Genomic DNA, 23,772 nt, shown 5'->3' on the forward strand with positions numbered 1-23,772 from the left:
ATTTAAAATGTGTGCAGTTCAGAATGACCTACCATATTCAGATTGCTTATGTGCCAGAAAATATATAGTCAATAAAAAAATACCAGAGAGGTGGGGACAAAAGTCTCTCTGGATCTGTACAGCAAAAGTGAACATCACTTCAACAGTGGCCAACTGTGGTGGAAGTGGCATCCCTGGAACCAAGAAGCACAGGAAGATGGCAGGTCACAGATCTGGTGATGGGGGACAAGATGTATAGTAAGGCCCGTTTTCCTGCAGAAAGAAAAAGGAAAAGAACCGTAAGTGACAAGACCCATTTAGTTGGGAATGTGGAAGAAAGAGACTTGCAGTCAATAAGACGTTTATGTACAATAGCCAGTACATTTCTGGTGCAAAGCAGGCTCTCAATCGTTTGAGTAGTTTCAGTGGGGAAAGTTAATATAAAGTAGACAGAGGTAATAAAGATAAGATGTTTTAGTGACAACATCACTTACTAAATATTTGAATGGCCCACACTTTGTGGGCACCTTTTTTCACTTTGAGTCCTCACATATGCCATGAAGGAGCATGGCATCACTTTATAGATGGTCACAGAGAGTGCAACATTCACTTACTGTTACCTGGTAGGCAAATGCAGCACAGCCTGTACTTAATACAAATCTATTTCAATATAATGCAGAGATTCTTTATGGTTATACTGTGTTGTCTTACTGTGTGTAGAGTCTTAATGCAATTATGGAACAACAACAATAAGATTATCTCTGAGGAATTGAATAACTCTAACTCTTTTGGCAGAAATGGGTCTTCATGACATACCCAAGTGACAAGGCTTGTAACAATTATAGTTCTCAGGGAATTGAATTCCAGCTTAAAAATGGAGAATTACATGCCAGAAATTTAAAGTCAGATGTAGAAAGCAACAAACCAGTGTAAGGGGAAATGATTTTGGCTGCCAATTGGGCAAATTTTAACTAAATAAAAACCAAGACAGTTAACTTTATGGTAAGTAGGATTCTAGGTTCGATTTATGAGATTTAAGCTTAGTTTTTCCTCTCTCTCTCTCTTCTTTTTTTGAGGGTCTGGGGATGGAACCCAGGGGCATTTGACTTCCAAGCTACACCCCCTGCCCTATTTTTTATTCTTTTTATTTTGAAACAGGGTCTCACTAAGTTGCAGAGGGCCTCACTAAGTAGCTGAGGCTGTCCATGAACCACGATCCTCCAGTCTCAGCCTCCCAAATGCTGGGATTAAAAGCGTGCGCCACCATGCCAGGCTTAGTTTTTCATTTGTAAGGTAAGTATTTCTTTGACAAAGAACTTGTTTGTCAAAAAACCGTAAACAGAAAATACTTAGCATCAATGTACAACAATAGTTAAAAATGAAGAATAAAAAGCAGAATAAAGATAGATTACTCTACGGTATATTTACATTATAACTGTGGAACATTAAAACTACCTGGTCTTGGACATAGTATGCAATTAAATGTCACTTGAGAGTTAGGAACTCAGGTTTCAGAGCAGGTGCTTTGGGGGTGGAAACTGATCTTGGTGCTATCTAAAACCAGGAAAACAAAAGTATATCCAAGAAGACTTCCTTGCTGATTATAAATATGACCAGGTATAATAACACAACAAAACAAGGTAGAAACAAATTCTAGATTAGCTATATTTCAGGGAACTTAGAAAAACATAATAAAAACTTATTATTTATTTTATCACTTCCTCTCAAGATCTTTCTTGCTAATCAATCCTGAATCAATATGCTTGAAAGACAGACTTAAAGAAACATTTCCTGAAGAGAGAAATCTATTTTGAAGTTCATCTGAAAGAAACACTTTACTGTCTTTAAGAGTTAGTGATTCACCATGATGCATACCTGTAACGCCAGTACTTGGGACACTGAGAAAGGAAGATCAGAGGTTCGAGGCCAGCCTCAGCAGCATAGCAAGACTCGCAGCAACCTAGTGGGATTCCATTTCAAAACAAAACAGACAGACAAAAGGGCTGGGAGTGCAGCTTGGAGGTAGTATGCCCCTAGCTTCAATCTCTAGTACCACAAAAGGAAAAAAGAAGGAGTTTTCTATTCTAGTCTATTACCATGTTTTCCTAAGCTTTTTCATATCTATAATGATTGTGGTAAAGTAAGAAGTGCAAGTCTAATAGGTAATGCCACAAAATATGGCTTATATTAGTCTCACACTACACAAGAGAATGTCAAGGACTGTAATATTTTCTCTATTTCTGGAAATAATCATATAATTTTAAAGAATTGTTAGCAGGCAAAGTGTGTATGTATGTCACTATTACTGTGAACTACACTATGATGTGAGACTATAGTGCTCCAATAAAAGTATTAAAATTATATAATGTCTAACTAAATTTATAAAAATTACCTTCAGAGGTTTCTTTGAATCCTAAAGATTTATGTCATTCTTCCTAATCATACACATTCTCAAAATGGAATTTTTCTAAGCCCACTGAAATTTATACCAATCAAAACCATTTCACTGTTTGCCAAATAAAGAACCTTTTATGTGCAAGGCACAATTGACCGCGATAATAAAAAGAATCAATTCTATGCTCTTTTCTCCAATCTTTCTTCTGATTTTTCCTATTAAAGGAACATGTTTCCTTACAAGTCACATCCAACCTCCTGGTCATATCACCTCCATGTCCCACGGGGCACCTCAAACAATGTTTCATCCTGAACACACCCACTGCCCCTTCCACACAGTTCCTCATTGCCTTCCGCCATACCACTTCTTTGGGTAAAGGTAACACTACAGACCAAGTCTTGCAAACCACTTTCTGCTTCATCCCTCATGGCTGCTTTATCACCAAACACTGCAGATCTCATTTCCAAAAGTATCTATTTCCAAAACCTCCAGGACCTTACCACTCTGCCCAGCACAGCCCTAGCTCTGGTCCCATTTTCCCCCTGGCTTTGCTAACAGACATCTGTGCATCCCTGGCCAGGCATTCTCTCTGCTGTTTCCACACTCTGCGGTCCTCCTTTACAGAACTCTCTACTGACTGCAGAGCCCACGTCCCGCAGCACAGTGGGCCCAGTCCCGCCTTGGTGACCTGCCCTCTCCCTGTCCTTGCACTTCCATCTTCTCATCCCTATTCAGTTTCTTCCTGTTTTATGCTTTTCTTTGGCCTTCATATTAATGGCCTAATATCTCAACTTTAGAAAACTCTAAGTGCAGGGAGATGGTTTAATAAGCCAATTGATAGCTTAGAGGTTACTATATTCAATTTTGATTACTCACTTTATTATACTTGTAGTTGATATACAAAAATGTATCAGAACACTAAAACAAAACTAAGCTTGAGTGTGGTGAAATTATAACCTGCATTATAGACCCCTACTATATAGAAAAGGATCCAGCTTAGGGAATAGTCTTTTAGAACCAGGCGTGGTGGCGCACACTTGTAATCCCAGTATATGGGAGGCTGAGACAGGAGGATTGTGGTTCATGGACAACCTCAGCTACTTAGTGAGGCCCTCTGCAACTTAGTGAGATCTTGTTTCAAAATAAAGAATAAAAAACTCCCATGAGGCAAGGCCGCTGCTTGAGCCAGCAAGGTCTGGATCAGTCCACCAGGTAGCCAGGCCACTACTTGGGCCGGCAAGAGTGGGATCGGTATTTGCAATGTGGCATGCACAGAGAAATATCGCAGAAAATAAAAACCAGATGCTTCCCTTAATCAGCAATAACTAGGAGGAAAGGGGCAACAGGAAGAGGTCAAGCTATAGAAAAGGCCCTATAGTGAAGCAATTAAGATGACCAATCAGAGGGTATGGAATAGGAGAGGATGGAGCCTCTTTAAAACACAGGAGGTACATAATCAAATGTATCAAAGTTAATCACCAAAGAAGCATGGGATCGAGGGAGGGGGAGGGAAAGGGATGGGGGCTGAATGAGGGCTAATTGGATGATGTGTGCTTGTATATCCTCTCAAGTCTTGTATACCAATGTGATATATGATTACAATGCACCAATAAAAATAAATTAAAAAAAAACAACAGGGCGTATAGCTCAGAGGTAGAATGCCCATGGGTTCCAACTCCAGTCCCCCCCCCCAATATATATATATATATATATATATATATTCCTCCTTTAGGTTTTTTAACCAAATATTCAACTTATATATTTCTACCCCAGAAAATAAATTATAAATGCAGACACTAGCTTTGTACTGTCATTCCAAAATTTTGGTATCAAAATGTTCATTAGTGCCTTTCATGTTTTCTGTTATTTTTTTTAAGCCTAAAGAAAACTATGTACAGTTTAAAGCATAAAAATAAGGCCACTTTTACTCCAACAATCTGCAGTAGATACAGAGTGATAAAATTCTCCCCCTCCTACAGATTCAAGAATCGGTGTATGGATGATCCATCCAGCTGCTCCAATTACAAATCTTCATGCCAAACATGAAATTTTATTAGCCATTAGAACATATTAAAGACTTTGCTCATTACATAAGGGGAACAGAAATCATAGCTAAAGTTAGAAAAATTCTGGAGAGAAAATGTGTTGCAGGATTTTTACTTGACTGTATACATGTCAGGGGAGAATAATTCATTTCAAACTTAATATAACTTCCAAATATAGTCTCTGATTGTGTATAAAGACATGCAATCAGCAACAGCTAAACAATAAGCTTGACAAGCTTTTGGCCAAGTATGTTACTGTTCTTTTATTTTATTACTGAGGTGATACTGTGAAGTCACACAATGGAAAAGAACTTTGATGAAATTCAAGAGTAGTCTTTGATCACTGTTTAAGTAACAGATCTATAAATGAAGCTATAAATAATAATTAGTTGTTCTTAAAAACATCAAGAAACTTTGAGTAAAACAAAACTTTTAACAAGGTAAAACTGAGGCTAAGTGATTTACATTAATGCTAACAGTGGATAACAATCAAGTCTGAGGGTTTATGTAGCTGAAGAGATTTGATCTGAAAAAAAAAAAAATAAGGCACAAGTATCTGTCTCAAATGTGAAAGAAAACTGACAGTACAAGCAAAGATTGGCTTCACACTCACTGAAGAAAAATCTCCTACTGAAATATTTTTCTGAGGCAAAAAGAAAGATATTTCCTAAAGTTATTATAGGAAAAAAGTATTAAAAGATATATTATCAAGCTTATTAAAACACATTGTAAGATCAACAAATTCTCACAATGATAGGGTGCCCAAAGAAACAGCTCTGTGGACACCGTCTATATGACACGAGGTGAGAGAACTCCTGGCACTTACCCTGGCATCATATTCAAGGACAAAAGGAGGAAAATCTATCTGTTCTGGGGATATGGCAGAAAACAGCTGGTGCAGGCTGTCCACGTGGTGGATTTTGTCCTTCAGTCCTGAGACAGAAAAGGTGGTGAAAAACCATGTTGATACCTGATTAAGAGAAAAGAGAGAACTTAAGGCAGTGTTTACATTAAAAATATGAACACAAGTTTGAAAATGTATGCTAGATAAAAGCTGCATTTCAAAATCTTACAGTAACCAACGTTTTGCACACTGTAGTTTGTAATTCACTAGTGTGTTGTTTAGTAGATTATGAACAACATTAAGAAGGGAGGAAAGTAGGATGACAATTACTAGGGACTGTAACAAGGATGAGTTTTACCCCAAGGAGCTCTCGTTTCGTTGTATATTTGTGCCATTATGGGTGCAGGGCATTGTGATGTCTACTGCGGGTGTTGTTAAAACCACTGCATTATTTGGTACAGTTAATGGTGCTCTGGTACTCTGAAAATGGTTAATATCTTCAAATCTCACAAACTCTTTTTTCAAATGAGAATGAAAAGAAAACTTGTACCAATATTTTGGGACTAAGGCATTTTCACCTGACACTTGGCATGTAGTCATTCTCAGAGCCACTGAGAGTGAATCACCTGCAGATGCAGATTTGTTCATTCCACTGCACCACATGGATGTCTGCAAAGCTTGTTTATTCTTTTTTTTTTTAATTGTTGGTACTGGGGTTTCTGGAAACCCTTCTACCTCCGGGATACACTCCTAGACCTATTTTATACTTTTTTTTTTTTTTTTTTTTAAATTTGGAAACAGGGTCTCTTAAGCCAGCGTGGCTGGCTTCGAACCTGCACGATCCTCCTGTCTCTGCCTCCCAAGCGTGGGGATTACAGGTGTGCGCCATCACGCCCGGCCACTAAACTTGTTTTCAAAACCATTTCTGAGGGTTGGGTGTGGTGGCGTCTGCTTGTAATCCCAGCACTTGGGAGGCTCACACCAGAGGATCACGTTTGTGGACAACCTCAGTTACTTAAGCCCTTCACAACTCACTGAGACTCTGTTTCAAAAACTAAAAAGACTAAAAAATAGGGCTGGGAGTGTAGCTTGGAGGTAGAATGCCCCTGCATTCCATCCTTAGTACCGCAAACAAAATAAAACAAACCCAAAACATTTCTGATAGCAAGCAATATTGGCATAAGGTAGTTAAAAGGTAGATCTTATAGGTTGTTTAACTGTCTAAAATGGCAACCATAGAACAACCCATGTTTACTAATAGGTGACACAACAGTCCTATGAGATAGGTGTGATAGTGTTGCCATCCCTTTTATTTACAGAAGATAGTGACATATGCACTTGAACTTCTGGTGCATTAGCGTAATACACTCCTAATGGATACAAAGCAGGTACATTTTTGACACAAGCCACTTTGGCTGCTTACCACTGATGCCAATAATTTTACTTTCTGTTTGACACTCTATCATGTTTTTCAGTGGCTGGTTGAAACTTTTGATATATCCCAGGCCCCTGGTATGACATACTTTATGCTTATATACTTAATCTGTATTCTTACGTACTTTATCTCTTATGTGAGAAAAGGTACAGAATAAGGAACAATATGAAACTAGTTCACTGCTATCAGAATCCCACACTTTCTGATTCAGTACAGGTGTCATCCCTGCCATTACTTCTCCCTTACTGCTTCAAAGACATTATCAAGTTCTATATGGTAGAGAGCCACAGATTCTTTTTTTTTTTTTTTTTTTTTTTTTTTTGCGGGTCTGGGGAAGGAACCCAGGGACATTCTACCTCCAAGCTACACCCCCTGCCCTTTTTTTCAATTCTTTAGTTTGAAACAGGGTCTCACTAAGTTGCGGAGGGCCTCACTAAGTAGCTGAGGCTGTCCGCTAACTGCGATCCTCCTGTCTCTGCCTCCTGAATGCTGGGACTACGAGCGTGCGCCACCACGCCCGGCTCACAGATAAAGTATTTGTTAGAATATGAATGAATGAAGACAAGGCCTATTCCGCAGTGGTTTTATGGTGTGCCTCTCTTCTTTATCAGTGCCACCATCCATGACTGATATAAGACTTCAAACATTAGCAGCACCCTCTGTACTCTTTTCCCTCCCATTTTACCAAGTTAACTTAGAAGGAGGTGGTTGGGGAAAGGGAAGATACTTGGTCTTGCTAGAACAAAGCAAGTTAAATGGTTGCTGAATTACATATCAAAATCAATTTGTTTGTTTTTAACACATGCTTTTATATACTTTATTGGTGCAAATCTCTGCAAACTAGATGAGTGAAAATTCCAGATTAGGAGCACCACAACTAATCACAGAGGAGATTTTCAAAGAGCTAGAAAATCAGAGATTGTAGTATAGAACAAGAAGAACCCAGAGGATGTGTTAGAAGATATGTTTCTGCAAGAGCTAACAAAAATCCACTGGTTATCTACTGTGTGCTAGTGCTGTGCTGGGGTTGTAAGTGACATAGTCCCCGGTTCTAGGAGAGGCTCAAGATTACCAGCAGCTAATGATCTAATGACTACCTAAGGCAAAGCCCAAAAGAAACATGTGAATACCTACAATATGCAAGTAGCTCTACTACTTGGAAAACATGCACAGTTACGGAGCTAAGAGGCTCAAGACCTTGTACATGCTGTTCTTTGAGCCCTGACACCTTTATCAGTTCTTTTTTTTTTTTAAATAATTTTTTAATTTTTGCAGGAATGGAGATTGAACCCAGGGGCATTTTATCTCCGAGCTACAACCCCAGCCCTATGTTTTTATTCTTTATTTTGAAACAGGGCCTCACTAAGTAGCTGAGGCTGGCTTTGAACCTGAGATCCTCCTGTCTCAGCCTCTCAAGGACTGGGATTATGAGAGTGTGCCGCTATACCTGGCTCATCTTACTCAGTTCTTTGTCTGCCTAATTCAGACTGGAATTTGCTTCCATGAAAAAGCTTTCTTTGATCACCTTCCATCCAAAGCTGGCAAAGGATCTTTCTTCCAAGTGTCCCAAAGACACTATGTTTACTCTTGCTACTGCATGATAGTAAACACTCTGCCCTGTATTAAATGATTCCATAAAAAGACTATAAGCTTCCCAATGCAGGGATTTTCTTATTCAATGTCATATTCCTTGGGTAACTAATGCCCAACATCAAGTAAGGAATTTAGTGTTTTTGGAAAGAAAGAGATCTATAGAGATTTGTGGATTTACTTTAACATTATTTAGGAATGGCAAAATATTCCTTTAGTTTAAAATAAAAATAAATTGCACTTCAAACTGGGTGCCAGTTTCTCCATTTTTTTTTTTTTTTTTTCAGTACTGGGGATGGAACCCAGGGGCATTCTACCTCCGAGCTATACCCCCAACACTATTTTTTATTCTTTATTTTGAAAAAGAGTTTTACTGAGTTGCAAAGGGCCTCCCTAAGTAGCTGAGGCTGTCTGCGAATCATGATCCTCCTGTCTCAGCCTCCCAAGTACAGGGATTACAAGCGTGTGCCACCATACCGGGCTTCAGTTTCTCCACTTATAAAATGAAAAATTTATATCTTAATGAGTTTCTAGGTCTCTCAATTATATAATTCTATGACAAGAGTCTTAAATATGCTACATCATATTGACATGGTGTGGAAGTGGTAGAAAAGAGAGAGAAGGCTGGGTAGGGGAAGAACAGGAACTGATTTAAGCATATAGTCTTTGAAAGAGAAACATAATTCTCCACTGCATTTCTCCCATTACATGTTTTATATTTATATATACCAAGTGTTGGTGGGGGGAAATTTAGAAACTTAGTCAAAAATTTCTGTTTGGGAAGAACCAAGAGCAATGTTTTCACTTTTTATAAATGTGAGTTTTATTTCGCTCCACTTTAAATGTTCAACTGTTTATAACAAACTAAAAGTGCACAGTGATTTAGGTTAACTTTCATTACTCAGTATCTACTATATAAAAAAACTGAAGGAGCTGGGCATGGTAGCGCACGCTTGTAATCCCCGTGCTTGGGAGGTGGAGACAGAAGGATCGTGCAGGTTCGAAGTCAGCTGCGCTGGCTTAAGAGACACTGTTTCAAAAAAAAAAAAAAAAGTATAAAATAGGTTTGGGAGTATAGCCCGGAGATAGAAGGGTTTCCAGCAACTCTAGTACCACCAAAAAACCCCCACAAAGAACAAACAAAAAACCCCAAAAAACTGAAGGAAAGCTGGGCTGAGACAGGAGGATTACACAGGTTCGAAGCCAGCCTCAGCTACTTAGTGAGGCCCTTTGCAACTCAGTGAGACCCTGTTTCAAAATAAAGAATAAAAAAAATGGGCTGGGGATGTCCCTCGGAGGTAGAATGCCCTGAGTTCCATCCCCAGTACCACAAAAATAAATAAATTAATTAAAAATTTAAAAAAAAACTGAAGGAAACTAAAATTTTGAGAAAGGACAATTGAAATATATTGTAAATGCTACAGATTCTTTCAATTATTCAAAAATGCAAAACCAAGAATACTGGGTCAGAAAACAATATAAGCTAGAAAAAGACAGTTTACATGAGTACACTTAAGTAATCTACTAGGGCCAGAATCGAGAGTGAGTTTAAAATCTTTTAGTTTGTATTCCATTAGCAAACTACAAAGAAGAAAGAACAGTGATTTATTCAAGCAGTCAATTTAATGACACTTTGGGTGGAGCGGCCTGGAAAAGATCTGAACTGTATGGAAATCAGAACAGTGTGATTTGATTGTTTTATTATCCTTTAATTTCATCTCATAATTACAAACACTCCATTTATAGTTTTTGATTTACTATAAAATAATGGCAGATTTTATTGCACATGGGTCTTATTCTCTTATTTTCCCATTCCAAAAAATATGGAGAGATAACACAATGGCTTTTACTTTATACATCTGGTCTGCAGCCTCTGCTCCAACCCTGCATTCATACCAATTCCTATGTGAAGCAATTCCAATAGTTTGGTGGCCAAAGCCACAGTTTCTGGCGATGTCTATCTATCAACTGATTGTCACAGGATGGATTAATATGTACTGAATTTCTAGTGTGGGGCAAGAGGGGCTAGGGAGATTTTAGCAGAGTGGCTAATAGCTTCAATTCCTGACATAAAGGAACATTCTGTGACTGGGGTATAGCTCAGTGGTAGACTGCTGGCCAAGCACATACAAGGTCTGGGTTAGATCCCCAGCACTGCAAACTCTGCCCCCAAAGCAAACAACCAACCAGCCAAAAACAAACAAAAAGAAACGTTCTTCTGATAAGCTTGAATTTATGACATGGTAAAATTTTTTCATTAAAAATCAATTTTCCTATATCCACCTTTCAACCTATCTTCTTTTTCTATATCTTTCAAGGTAAATTGTAGACAAACTTTCCCCAAATACAGTATTTTAGTTTGTCATAAATTAATAATGTGATGAAATGAATAGACCTTAATGTGCTTTTGCTTCTAGATAAACGTACAATTAAGTCCTACTAAGGTCAAAGACACTTTGTTTCATCCCAGAAAGTTCCCATATTCCTTTTCCTTCACCCTCCACCCCCAGATGGAAATGCTATTTTAATTTTTTTTTTTTTTTTTTTTACTGTGGATTACTTTTGCCTGCTCTAGAACTTCATATAATTGAAATCACATAGCATGACTGTTTTATGTGAGGCTCCTTAACTTTATGTAAGGCAGGTTTTTAAGATTTGTTCATTCTATTGTGTTTTCAGTAATATGTCTTTGTATTATTTTACAAGAATATCCAAGAGTTCAATTTTTTCTTAATCCCAGATGGACACAAGGGCTGTTTCCAACCTTTAGCTATTTTTTGTTTTTTTTGTGGTACTGGGGTGGAACCTCTTTTCTATCTCTGGGCTATACTCCCAGACCTATTTTATACTTTATTTGGAAACAGGGTCTCACTAAGTTGCTGGGAGCCTCACTAAGCAGCTGAGGCTGGCTTTGAACCCGTGCGATCCTCCTGTCTCAGCCTCCCAAGCATGCACCACCATGCTGGGCTACCTTTAGCTATTTTGAAAAAAGTTGCTATAAACATTGCTGTAAACTGAGAGTGGTGGTGCATGCTTGTAATCCCAGTCCTTGGGAGCCTGAGACAAGAGCTAGTGTCCACAAGTTAGAAGCACTCTGCTATCTATCTATCTGTCTGTCTGTCTGTCTATCTATTTATCATTTATCTATCTATCTATCTATTTATTGTGGTACAGGGGTTCCTGGAAGCCCTTATACTTTTTTTTTTTTTTTTGGTGGTACTAGAGTTCCTGGAAGCCCTTATACCTCCGGGCTACACTCCCAGACCTAATATATATATATATATATATATATATATATATATATATATATATATTTTTTTTTTTAAATTTGGAAACAGGGTCTCTTAAGCCAGCAAGGCTGGCTCCGAACCAGCGCGATCCTCCTGTCTCTGCCTCCCAAGCGCGGGGATTACAAGTGTGCGCCACCATGCCCAGCAGCACTCTGCAAATTAGTGAGACCCTGATTCAAACTAAAAAATAAAAAAAAAATTGGACTAGGAGTGTAACTCAGAGGTATAACATCTCAGAGTTCAGTCCCTAGCACCAAAAAAAAAAAAAGAAAGAAAAAAGAAAAGAAAAAAAGTGAGTGGTGTGAATGGATATCATCTTGTATCCCATTAAGATGTATAACTACAATGCACTAATTAAAAAAAGAAAAAATATTGTTGTAGAAGTCATTTTGTGTGTATAGGTTTCCAATTTACCTAAGTAAATACCTAACAATGAAACTGCTATGGCGGAAAACAGATATATGATTACTTCACAAAAACTGCCAGAATTTTTTGCAAAGTGGTCGCATAATTTCTCACTTTCACTTATATGGGAATTCCAGCTCCTCCATGAAATTGGCAATATTTGGTATTGTCAACTTTAACTTTAGTCTTTCTGGTAGTAGCGCAGTGGCATTTTATTATAGTTTTAAAAGTTTTATTGGGGGGATAGCTGATAAACAACTGCATATGTTTTAAATGTACAATTTAAATTTCAAGACACATATGCACACCCCTATGAAACCGTCACCACAATCAAGAAAATGAATATACTCATCATTACAATTTGTATAAATGGAATCATACAGACTATGCTTTGTAAAAAAAAAAAACCAACAAAAATGAGTGCAATTATTTTGAGATTCATCTGTGTTGTTGTACATATGAAATTCATACTTTTTATTGCTGAGTATTATTTTATTGCAAAGATATACCAGAGTTTGGTTAGTAGTTTTCCTAGTGATGGACATTTGGGTTCTTCCTAGCTTTTCACTATCACAAAGATGATATGAGTATTTGTGTAGTCTTTAAATGGGTATGTTTTCACTAGGCTTGGGTAAACACCTAGGAGTGGAATGACTGTATGACACAGTAGATGTATGTTTAGTGTTTAAATAAATTGCCAAGCTGTTTTCCAAAGTTCTTTTACCACATTATCGTACATCAGCACTGTATGAGAGTTATAATTCTTCCATATTATCAGCAATATTTACTAAGGACATTCTAATAAGAGTGTAATGATACTTCATTGTAGTGCAATTTGTACTTTCCCAACCACTAATTAGGTTGAACACCTATTCATGTGCTTATGTGTCCATCTGAATATCATCTTGGGTGAAGTGTTTGTGCAAATCTTTTGCTTATTTCTTTTTCTTTTGGTGCTGGGGATTGAATCCAGGGGTGTTCTACCTCTGAACCATACTCTCAGTCACACTGGGACACTGTCCAGTGAATCATCAAAGAACCTCTAGTAATGAAAGCCCCATGAGGCTTTGTGGACACCAAATCCTCACGATGCCTGGTTTTTCCATCAGTGCTCTGCAATCCAAATGGAGGAATAAAGAAAGAAGGTGAGATTTCATGGGCATCCAAAGAGTAAGAGGTCATAGGTCAGAGGCTGACAAGAGTGGCTGAAGTGATGGAATAGCAGTTTTAGGTTGAACAGAAAAGAATAAATTGAAGGCAAGAAGGCTGATGTTTTCAGAAAGCATAAAAGGACCAAGGGACAAGATGTGCTGATGAGTTAAAGTATAGTAAGATAGCTACATCCCAGCCTTTGCAGGTCTTGCAGGCTAATATCTAAGGCAGAAAGTTAAATATTCAACTAGAATAAAAATGTAACAATGATAAAAGAATATGGAATCTTAAGAAGCACGGTGAAGTATTATCTACTCGTTACACGATTGGTCAAGGAAGGTTTTATTTTATTATTATTATTTTGTGTGTGTGTGGGGGGGAGGGGTACTGGGGTTCCCGGAAGCCCTTCTACCTCTGGGCTACACTCCCAGACCTATTTTATACTTTTTTTTTTTTTTTGAAACAGGGTCTCTTAAGAAGCCAGCGGGGCTGGCTTTGAACCAGCACGATCCTCCTGTCTCCACCTCCCAAGCGTGGGGATTACAAGTGTGCGCCACCACGCCTGGCTAGGAAGGTTTTATATAGAATGTAATTTAATTGTTGAACTGATATCAACAAGCAGGAGGACAACAGGAGTCTTAGAATACAGGAGGATGTGAATTCCACATCAAGAGTGAGAGTGAGGCTCAGATAAGCAAAGACCACCAGGAAGCAGATAAAGAAAGTAGTATCGTCAAGAGCTGTCCATGAAAAAATGAAAGTCACACACAGCCAAAACATTAGGACCACAGCTTAGGGTCAACTAAAAAAAAGGAAAGGCAAACAAAGAAATTAGCGGTTAGAATGGTGACAGTGACAATTAAGATGCTGAAATATGAACATACAGTTCAGTTCAATATTTAGCCAAAAAACAAAAATGCCATACCTTGGAACGAAATGTTGGATGAACAAAATAAACAGCCTTCAAATTTCTCTTGTATCTAATTAAAACAAAAGGGTTAATATAAGTAATTTATAAAAACCAGTTACCATTATAGATAGTTATCTCTTTGCCTAGAGTATATATTTAGAGAGAAAAGAACTTTTTAGAAGCACGGCTAAGTTTATGTAATAAATTTTAGGTGAAATGTCAAAGATAATTCAGAGAAAATTCCACCATTTAAAGCAAGTTTTATAGAAAATACTAAGTGCTTCTGTTGGCTGTGGTAGAATCACCTAAAGATTAGAGAAAGGTAAGTAAATTAATTGTGTGTTACTTTTAATATGGTGACACAATACCTGGGATCAGCTATATGAATTAAGTAATATTACAACTTTTTAATATTATAGCAAAAATTAGAAACTAAAAGTTTCTATGGCCATGTTATAATAGAGTGTATGATGTCCTAGAAAGTGTATGATGGCTTTCTACTTAATTCTCATGACAATTCTGTGAGATAAGTACTATTATTACTTCTGTTTAACCCTCTCAAAGTCATCTAGTCATTGAGTAATAAAGCTAGGAACTGAACCCAGGTCATGTAGTTCCAGAACCATATCCTTATCCACTACTCCACAAGCTTCTCTAGGTGGGCCTGAGGCTTTTCCAACAGTTCAATAATAACCATTGGGTCACATGAAGTTAATTGGAAAGGCTTTGAGATAAAGAGTATAAATTCATCCACTCATAACTGAACCCTATTCCAAGATAAAGAACTGGTTAGAGGCAATAACAGAAATATAGTGGCATGAAGCTTTCTTATATACACATAACCCACATACTGAACAAGCTTAAAAGGTATCCATTGGATAAGGAAAGCATTAACACTGCTAATTAAGATGAGATTTGCTGGGAAGAGTAAAGCAGTTAGAAGTTTAGAAGTTTACGGTAATTTGCCTTTTTTTGTATTTAAATATAAAATATAATCCATAAAGACACTTTGATGCTACAAGCAACAAAATAGCTACCAGGAGGGTAGAGTGCCTCTGTATTTAAGGAATACATTATTGAGAAAAAATTGAAAGTATTACCTTTGATCTTGCTGTAGTGGAGTGATATATATTTTTCATTAAAATTTCTATTATCAGTTCAAAAGAAAAATGTCTTAACAAAAATTATGTTCTAGCTTCAAGTCAGTAGCCTGTAAGTCCAAATTCTGCATTTTCCTTGAGATCTTGGGCAATATACTTCATTTTTTAGAATGTCAATATTTTCCTATCTTTCAAATGCAGACCAGTATTTCTCTTTCTCTCACTATTTATATTAATTTTTTTGTGGTGCCTGGGGATGAAATCCAGGGGTATTCTACTACTAAGTTGCATACCCAGCCCTTTGTATTTATTTATTTATTTATTTATTTTTTAATCTTCCTAAAGTGCTCAGGCTAAGCTGAACTTGTGATCCTACTGCCTCAACCTCCCAACTAGCTGAGCCACTGTGCCTGGCTTTAGCCAGAATTCCTCTAACAAACTTAGGAGCTATTCGTTAAAATCAAATTTACATAAATGTTATACACCATAGAAACAGGAAGCAGTATTTCTGTTATTTTTATCTAAGATTGGTAATAACCCCTGAATTCTTCCAAGCTATTAAAACTGGGAAAAGATTACACATGAGTTTGATGAAAAATAAGTACAAGTTAAGGACAGCTTCCTAAGATTAAAATATCTCATCTCTGTATGATAAATGTCTTTGTTACATGTGCCACCCTTTCAGAGAATATACAAGAACATTAGCTATTGCTAAGTATTAGAAACTGAAGACTATGTTCCCCTTTAAAATTTGCAAAATTAACTCACTTGACATCAACAACATCATAGAGTTTCTTCAGGAAGTCAGAGTCCAGGTGATTGTATTCGCTGGTCAGTGTATGAAAATACACTAATACATATTCCTTCACAGCAATGTGATCCATTACATGGATAAAATATAGGAGAGCCTGAAAGAGAGAGAAAATTGAAGATTACTTTGCACAAAGTCTGTATCACAAAAGCCAAGAGGGGGCAAACCCTGAAGAGTAAGCTCAGCCATGCCCAGTGAAGGCAGATGAACACATCCAACTGATGAGTTATCAATTCTCTTTAAAGACATCTTCAGGAAAGCGAGTCATCCCAGAACTTAATACTTCTCACAGATGTCCAAGTACAATCTTTTTGTCTTGTTGTAAGTGATGGAGAGTAACCAGTCTCTACCCTCCGGCATAATGCTTGATCTACTGCAAAGAACTGTAGATAACCTACCATGCTTCCCTCAAGGATAATGATATCAAAGTCTTTAGAAGTAGAATTTTGAAAATTTTATTATGTTTTCTTTGTAATGATTTTATTAGTATGGTCACAAATTTGACACCTACAGTATCTCATGAACAAAGTTCATGAATGCAAATATTTCAAGTAAATCAATTAACTGAGGTAAGTTTTACAATAGCTCTGCCTGATCATGCAAGTCCCAAGCATGGGTTTCTGCACCCCAGTGGCACCACGCATTGTGTTTATCTTTGCTGGGCTGTTGTGCCTTTTTTCAGATAGAGATTTTCAAGAGTGACAGTGTTGAATTTAGGCATTCCATGGAGCAAGCTTTGATTAGTTTGGGTAAAAATGCAATTACTGACTACTGATGTGTAAGCTGACTTATCTTCTAGGCCTCGGGCTGGCACACAGGGTATTTTGATATCCCTGCATGAGGCCAACAGGCAGTTTCCAAACCTGTGTTTCCTTGCTGGGTAAAGTCTAGAAATGAGGCTTGCAGTTTTCAAACACGCTGTTGGTGATGTAGTTGGAATGAAGATAGAATTCCTGGTAACTTTTTTTGTCAAAGGTACTGACAACAACCAACAACCTGGACTCCTTTAGCTGCCCACTTCTTCAAAGTCTGGTGAGATGAAATCCTTCTGCATGAGGAAAGCTGAAATTCCACACAGATACCGGAAGATATTGTGCAAGCTCCAATTGAGCAAACCGTCCATCTCCACAAACAGGGAATCCCAGAAAGCATCATAGCGTGGCTTCTTGCCTTCTGTGTGGCTCATGCTCCAGGATCCTTGAGTTAAAGCTGTTATTATATTCTCATCTGTCTGTCTCATCTTACAGATCACTTCTGGAAAGAAAGAGCAGTCTAATACTATTGTTATACAGTTGTGGAAATCCCATTCACATTGGCCTTAGCTCATCAGTGGTCATATTTGCATGGTCTTTGATATCAAAGAAGATCGTGAGGTTATGTTTTCGGCATTCTGCACCAGCTTCCTTCAGGGAAGGAATCTTTTAATCAGGAAAATCATTCCTGAGTCTGTGTCTTGCTGCAGGATTAAGCTTCCTACTTTGTTCAAATGTCAAATCACAGAGTCAGCCCATCTGTCACCCTGCCTGCGGTGTTATCCTGCATTAAGACAGGAATCCCATCAGAAGTAAATTCAATGTCCAGCTCTACATCCATGGCTCTATTCTTGGCTGCTTACAGAGTGGCTGCCAGTGTGTTCTTGAGCCCTTTGTGGCTGCCACCGCGGTGGACAATGGCTGAGATGTGGTCCTAGGGATGGAGCACCTGTATGGCCCTGTGGAGAGCAGCAGCTCAAAGCTGAAGAGGCTGCAGGTGAGGAGGCAAACACCTAAGCGGCTGTATGTTAGCACGAGCAGGAAGGAGAAGGCGCCTGGGAGAGCCCCTGGCCCTCCCCCACCCACATGCCAGAGCAGGCACCGACACCACCAGGAGCCCTGGACAGAGAGAAGGGAGGTGGAGAGCCAAGGCCCTGGCCGCAGCCAGTAGCCTCTGAGGGGGCCAGCTCTAGAATAATTCTTAAGGTTTCTGCCTGAATTTGATTAAAGTCTTTGCAGTCTCTACTGAGATACTGACTCATGGGTCTAATGTACGAAAGATGATGATAAATAAGCATACAAATGAATAGTGGCTTACACTGACTCACTTTACGGGCAATTTTCTTCATTTTTAATGATTTGAATAAGGAAATTGGAACAGGTTTTAGCAGTAGATAGCAAGAGGCTGGGGAGCATTTTTGGAGCTCAGAAAGGCTCAAAATTAATATGAGCCAGGTTGATTGGCTGATTAGAGAAATACTTCATTACAAGGAATTTCAGAGAAACACTAACAACAAAACTGAGATCCAATATAGGTATAGCTGGCATGACCCAGTGGTTCAGCTGTAAACAATACAAAGAGGAAGCTAGAGGTAACAAATCAAAGAATCACCATAAAATAGGCTGTGTCCTAATTCCTCCTCAGGTGAGTACTTGGCATCAACATGGCTGAGGATCCAGCTACTGCCAGAGCATACAGAAGAAGGCATTAAGTAAATATAGTGTGTTTCTAGTTCTACTGGGTTTGGACCTCAAAATAGATATCATTACTTTATATAAAACGAAGCACAATAATATCCAGAATACCATGCAGGTACACACTAAAATCAAATACAGGGATTTATATTTTTATTGGTGTCAATCACATTACTGATGATGAGAATAAATGCCACAGTGATTATGAAGAACACACAATTTAAGACTGTAAATAGAAACCTACTGATATAGTTTGCACTTGCTTAGTCTGTGTGTGTTTGTGTGTGTGTGTGTGTGTATGTGTGCATTTTTAATATTCTTATTTCTCCATTTACCAGATTGCATCTTTTTCTTCCTTCGGTCCATTCTCTACCCTACTGCAGGATAATTAGGATACCCCCTTCTGGCTTCACATTCCCCATCTTTAACATAAACTTTTTTGTCATAAGAATAAATGGCCATAGGATGGGAAAATGTGAAAGACAAGTTCTCCCCAAAACAATGAAACCCATTTTGAGCTATTTACTTCCAGATTTTTTTTGTGTGTTTTGGTGGTACTGGGGTTCCTGGAAACCCTTCTACCTCCGGGCTACACTCCCAGAGCTATTTTTATACTTTTTATTTGGAAACAGGGTCTTTTAAGCCAGCGCGGCTGGCTTTGAACCTGTGCGATCCTCCTGTCTCCGCCTCCCAAGCATGGGGATCACAAGCCTGCGCCACCACACCCAGCCTTACTTCCAGTTTTTACATTTGCACATTAAAAAACAAACACAAACAAAAACCAAACTAAGGTCAGAATATACAAAATTTAATGTATCACCTTTTCTCCTACTGAGATAAACATTTCTCTAATGTACTCACCTCTATAATCGTGTGTGTGTGTGTGTGTGTGTGTGTGCGTGTGCGTGTGTGTGTGTGTGTGTGTGTGTGGTGTGTGTGTGCTAGGGATTGAACCCAGGGGCATTCTACCTTCAAGCTACAATCCAGCTTTATTTTATTTTTACTTCTTATTTGGAAATAGAGTCTTGCTAAGTTGCTGAGAGCCTTCCTAAATTGCTGAGGCTGGCTTTGAACCTGTGATCCTCTTGTCTCAGCCTTCCAAGTACTGGGATTATAGGCACACACCACTATGGTCAGCTAAAACCACAAATTTTAAGGGTTATAGAACATTTAATTTGTGGCTATATCGTAATTTTGTTAGAAATTTAAGTTATAACCTCCTGCTACAAATGGCCCTTTGAGTAATAAGCCAGGTTCAATGCTTTCACATGTTTTTTTCTTGCTCAAACACCAGGGATCTAAAATCTGATGAGGGCCTAGGTCAAAGCACTTAGCTCTTATAAAACTGTTATATCTTAAAAGTGTGTGTTATTTTGCATTTTTTAGTATATAGGTTTTATTTTATTTTTTTTACTGTGGTTACTATTTATTGAGCAGTTACTCTTTCAAGTTTCTAATAAAACTGATATTCTAGGAAGATCTGTGTGTTTCCTTTCGTAGTTAATTGTCCCCTGCATGACCACGCCACTTTCAGCAATTTCAGGGCTTACAGCCACTTTCACACTGTGGCTTATTTTCCTAGTGCAGTTTTTAGAAATGGAATTACTGGGTCAATGGATATAATCACTTGTATAGTTTCAATTCATCTTTGATGATAATTATTATTTGTAAGTTCTAGCTAATTTTGAAGGGGTTATAAAATTATGCTATTTTGGGTAATCTACATTGCTGTTTCTTCTCCCAAAAGATACTCAAGTGTTAATTTTCCTCTTTTCAAAAGAGTCTGAATTTAGTTGGGTGTGGTGGCGCACACTTGTAATCCCAGCATTAGGGAGGTGGAGACTGGAGGATGGCAGTTTGAGGATAGCCTCAGCTACTTCGTGAGGCCCTTTGAATCCAGTGAGACCCTGTTTCAAAGAATAAAAAGATTAAAAATTAGGATTGGGGTGTAGCTTGGAGGTACAATGCCCTTGGGTTCCATCCTCAGTACGGCAAAAAAGAAAAAAAAAAAGTTTGAATTTGATTGTAAATTATACAGAATGATTCCAGCTGGACACTTGCCAGTTATATCATAATCAGAAACAAAGCAGCTGTGTATCTGGTGATCACATCACAGTGTTCCGGTATTTTTATTTCTCCTAAAGAGAAAACTCAAGCTCCTCACTTAACTGAAATGATCAGCTGACTCATAGACCCAGGGCTGCTATTCCACCAGAGAGTCAACTTCACCTCATGTTGTAAACCCTGATTCCAAAACTCACGCCCTACTTATACATTATTTGTAAAAGAGAACCTCTCTATAGCTTACCTTGTCCATATCGATCAGTGTGACAGGAATGTTTCTTCCAACTACCACCATCACTGTGCGACCACAATTATCTACACCTACAAATAAGAAATATAATCAGTACCCAGACACTTCATTCCATGAGCACTGTTTGTCCAGGGCTCTGGCTGTATAAAAATATTCTACACATATTTAAAAGACTGACAACTAAGAAATCTAAGTTTCTCATATTCATCTTTAGATTTTTTTGCTCTATAGAAAACAATATTTTCTTTCTTTTTGCTTTGTGTGGTCTTGATCATTACCCTTTTAAGTTAAGACCTCTTAAAGATTTTAAATCAGAGACAGCCGTGTGTGTGTGTGTGTGTGTGTGTGTGTGTGTATGTGTGTGTATCTTTGTTTAAGCTCACCTCAACTTAGTAGTGATCCAGGAAAACCTAAATAGCACTCAAATTAGAAAACTAACAATAAAGAAAAAGAGAATTTGTGAATTTTTGCTGTCTCCCTTATATTTACATAAGGTTTGTTTTTTGTAATAACAAAGTAGGACCATAAATTGAAAATTTTATAGGATGACATTTTCTTAAGATCCTAATAATGAGCAAAAATTATCTTTATTAGCATAAAATCAATTTATTTATAGATAGAATAAATCTATTTTATTTTCTATTTTAAAACAGAGTCTCATTTAGTTGCTGAGGTTGTGATCCTCCTGTCTTGGCCTCCAAGTACTAGGATTACAGGCATGTATCACCATGCCTGGCAACTTAGTAAGACCCTGTTTCAAAACAAAGAATAAAAAATAGGACTGGGGGTATGGCTTGGAGGTAGAATGCCCCTGGGTTCAATCTCCAGTACCACAATAAATAAATAAATAAATAAATAAATAAATAAATAGCTACAATATTTTGTTATAATATAAAACATGTAAATTATAATATCAAGCATGCATGCCCTTAATTAATTAAAGAATAAGTTACCATATCCTTAAACTCACCTGTTTGGTATAAAGCTTTCAGAGAAGCAATATCGGATAGATCTTCAGATCGTGCTTGACATAACCAGCGATTATAACTAGACAAATGAAGGATATAATCATTAAAATAAGCTCTTGTAAATTAAGTTTGCATATGGGAACAAATTTTTGCATTTTTTCCATGACCCTAAAGAAATGATATTTCTTTTATTAAAATGAGGAAGGTTTATTTCACTTAATATGATGTAATGTCTTAAGTATTATGAAAATTATAAGATACAATTAGGAATAGTTATAATAAGCCAAGTATGGTGGCGCACACCCTGTAATTCTAATATTTGGGAGGCTAAAACAGGAAGATTGCAGGTTCCCAGCCAGCCTCAGCTACTTAGTGAGGTCCTCTGCAACTCAGTGGAACCCTGTTTCAAAACAAAGAATAAAAAATAGGGCTGGGGGTGTGGCTTGGAGGTAGAATGCCCCTGGGTTCAATCTCCAGTACCACAATAAATAAATAAATAAATGAATCAATCAATAAATAACTACAATATTTTGTTAAAAATTGTTACAATATAAAAACATGTAAGTTATAATATCAAAACCAGAATGTGGAACATGAGAAGGAGGAAGGAGGAGGGAATGGGGCAGGAACTGGGTAAGGGCTAATTGTGTGATGTGTGTTGTATGCCTCCACCATCTTTTACCCCATTAAGATGTATGACTACAATGCACCATTAAAAATTAAAAAAGCAATCTTTAAAGAGAAAAGAAAACAAAATAGAATGTGAAAAAAGAAATTTTTTTGGTACTGGAGATTGATCCCAGAGATTCTACCTCTGACTTACACCCACAGTCCTATTTTATTTTCTAATTTTAAAACAGGGTCTCATTGAATTGCTGAGGCTGTGATCCTCCTGTCTTGGCCTCCCAAGCACTAGGATTACAGGCATGTACCACCATGCCAAGCAAATGTGTTTTTTTTTTAAATAAAATTCTGAATTTTAGTTGTGTTATAATTAAGTAATCTACACAAGACTACACAGAAAAGTCTATCTTCATATATTAAATGTTTTATCATCACCACAGGTCTTAGCAAAAAGCATATCGAGTCATCTCCTGGTCCTGAGGGGGACTGCTTCAAGGACCCAAATCAGTAGATGCTAAAGTCCCTTGTATAAAATGGTGTAGTATGGGATATAATTATAAAATCCTTACGTTTTAAATTATCTCTAGACTATACACAATACAATGTAGATGTGTGTAAATAGTTGTTATATTGTTATTTATCTGTACTACTTTTTATTATTGTGTTATTTACAGCCTTTTTTCCTTGAGTATTTTTATCTATGGTTGGTTGAATCTACAAATATGAACTCATGGATACAAAGGGCCAACAATAATAGAAATTTGGTAAATACCTTTTAATCTCCATACTCTACTCATTTATCTATTAATTTTTCAAAGACTTATTGTAGAAACACAATGTTTGCTTCATAGTAAGGACTCAAATCTTTGCTGAATAAAAAAACAGACATGATTATTGGGAAGGGCCTGACCTGGGATGAATAAAAAGGCTCTTGGTTTCAAAGAGTTTAAAGTTGAATACATGAGACACATACTACAAAAAGTCAACTGATTTTCTAAGAAGATAGAATGAGGTAAGCAGCCCACCAGACGTTTAAATAGTCTATCAAATATGTATGCTGAGAGAGGAACTGCTGTAGGAAGAGGGTAAGAGGGGTAAGAAATGGAGACAAGTCCCAGAGAATTTTGTAGAAACAAATACCTTCTTTTCCCCCTAAAAGCGCCTACTCTCATCAGTACAAGGCTTTTACTCACTTATGACAATGTGTGCTTCCATTCTATTAGACCACAAGATAGGGAATATGTCTTGTCTCTGTATTTCTGGACAATCTCTGGGGTATTTTTTTTTTTTTTCGTGGTACCGGGATTCCTGGAAACCCTTCTACCTCCGGGCTACACCCCCAGACCTATTATACATATATTTTTTTAAAATTTGGAAACAGGGTCTTTTAAGCCAGCGGGGCTGGCTTTGAACCTGTGCCATTCTCCTGTCTCCGCCTCCCAAGCGCAAGGATTACAAGTATG

General features: G+C 37.7%; 1 protein-coding gene and 1 pseudogene across 3 annotated transcripts in view; both read right to left on the reverse strand.

Annotated features, from left to right (window-relative positions):
- Positions 1–204: 204 nt before the first annotated feature.
- Positions 205–23,772, reverse strand: part of GDAP2 (ganglioside induced differentiation associated protein 2) — a gene marked incomplete at both ends in the record, with an annotated part of 49,513 nt that continues 25,945 nt past the window's right edge. Inside the window, 6 exons of one of the 2 annotated variants that reach the window (XM_080691155.1) lie at positions 205–252; positions 5,246–5,389; positions 14,061–14,115; positions 15,914–16,053; positions 20,712–20,788; positions 21,688–21,764. In XM_080691155.1, coding sequence (XP_080547281.1) covers positions 205–252; positions 5,246–5,389; positions 14,061–14,115; positions 15,914–16,053; positions 20,712–20,788; positions 21,688–21,764 — 541 coding nt within the window. Of the gene's footprint in view, positions 253–5,245; positions 5,390–14,060; positions 14,116–15,913; positions 16,054–20,711; positions 20,789–21,687; positions 21,765–23,772 lie in introns of those variants that run through there. The other variant, XM_080691156.1, reaches the window with a different exon arrangement.
- Positions 16,926–17,796, reverse strand: LOC308261023 (glycerophosphodiester phosphodiesterase 1-like; annotated as a pseudogene). The gene is made up of 2 exons: positions 17,296–17,796; positions 16,926–17,210 (listed from the first exon to the last, which is right to left on the reverse strand). The product of its transcript is annotated as a glycerophosphodiester phosphodiesterase 1-like (transcript).

The sequence above is a fragment of the Muscardinus avellanarius genome (assembly GCF_963383645.1).
Source record: "Muscardinus avellanarius genome assembly, chromosome: 3".
NCBI classification, from domain to species: domain Eukaryota; kingdom Metazoa; phylum Chordata; class Mammalia; order Rodentia; family Gliridae; genus Muscardinus; species Muscardinus avellanarius.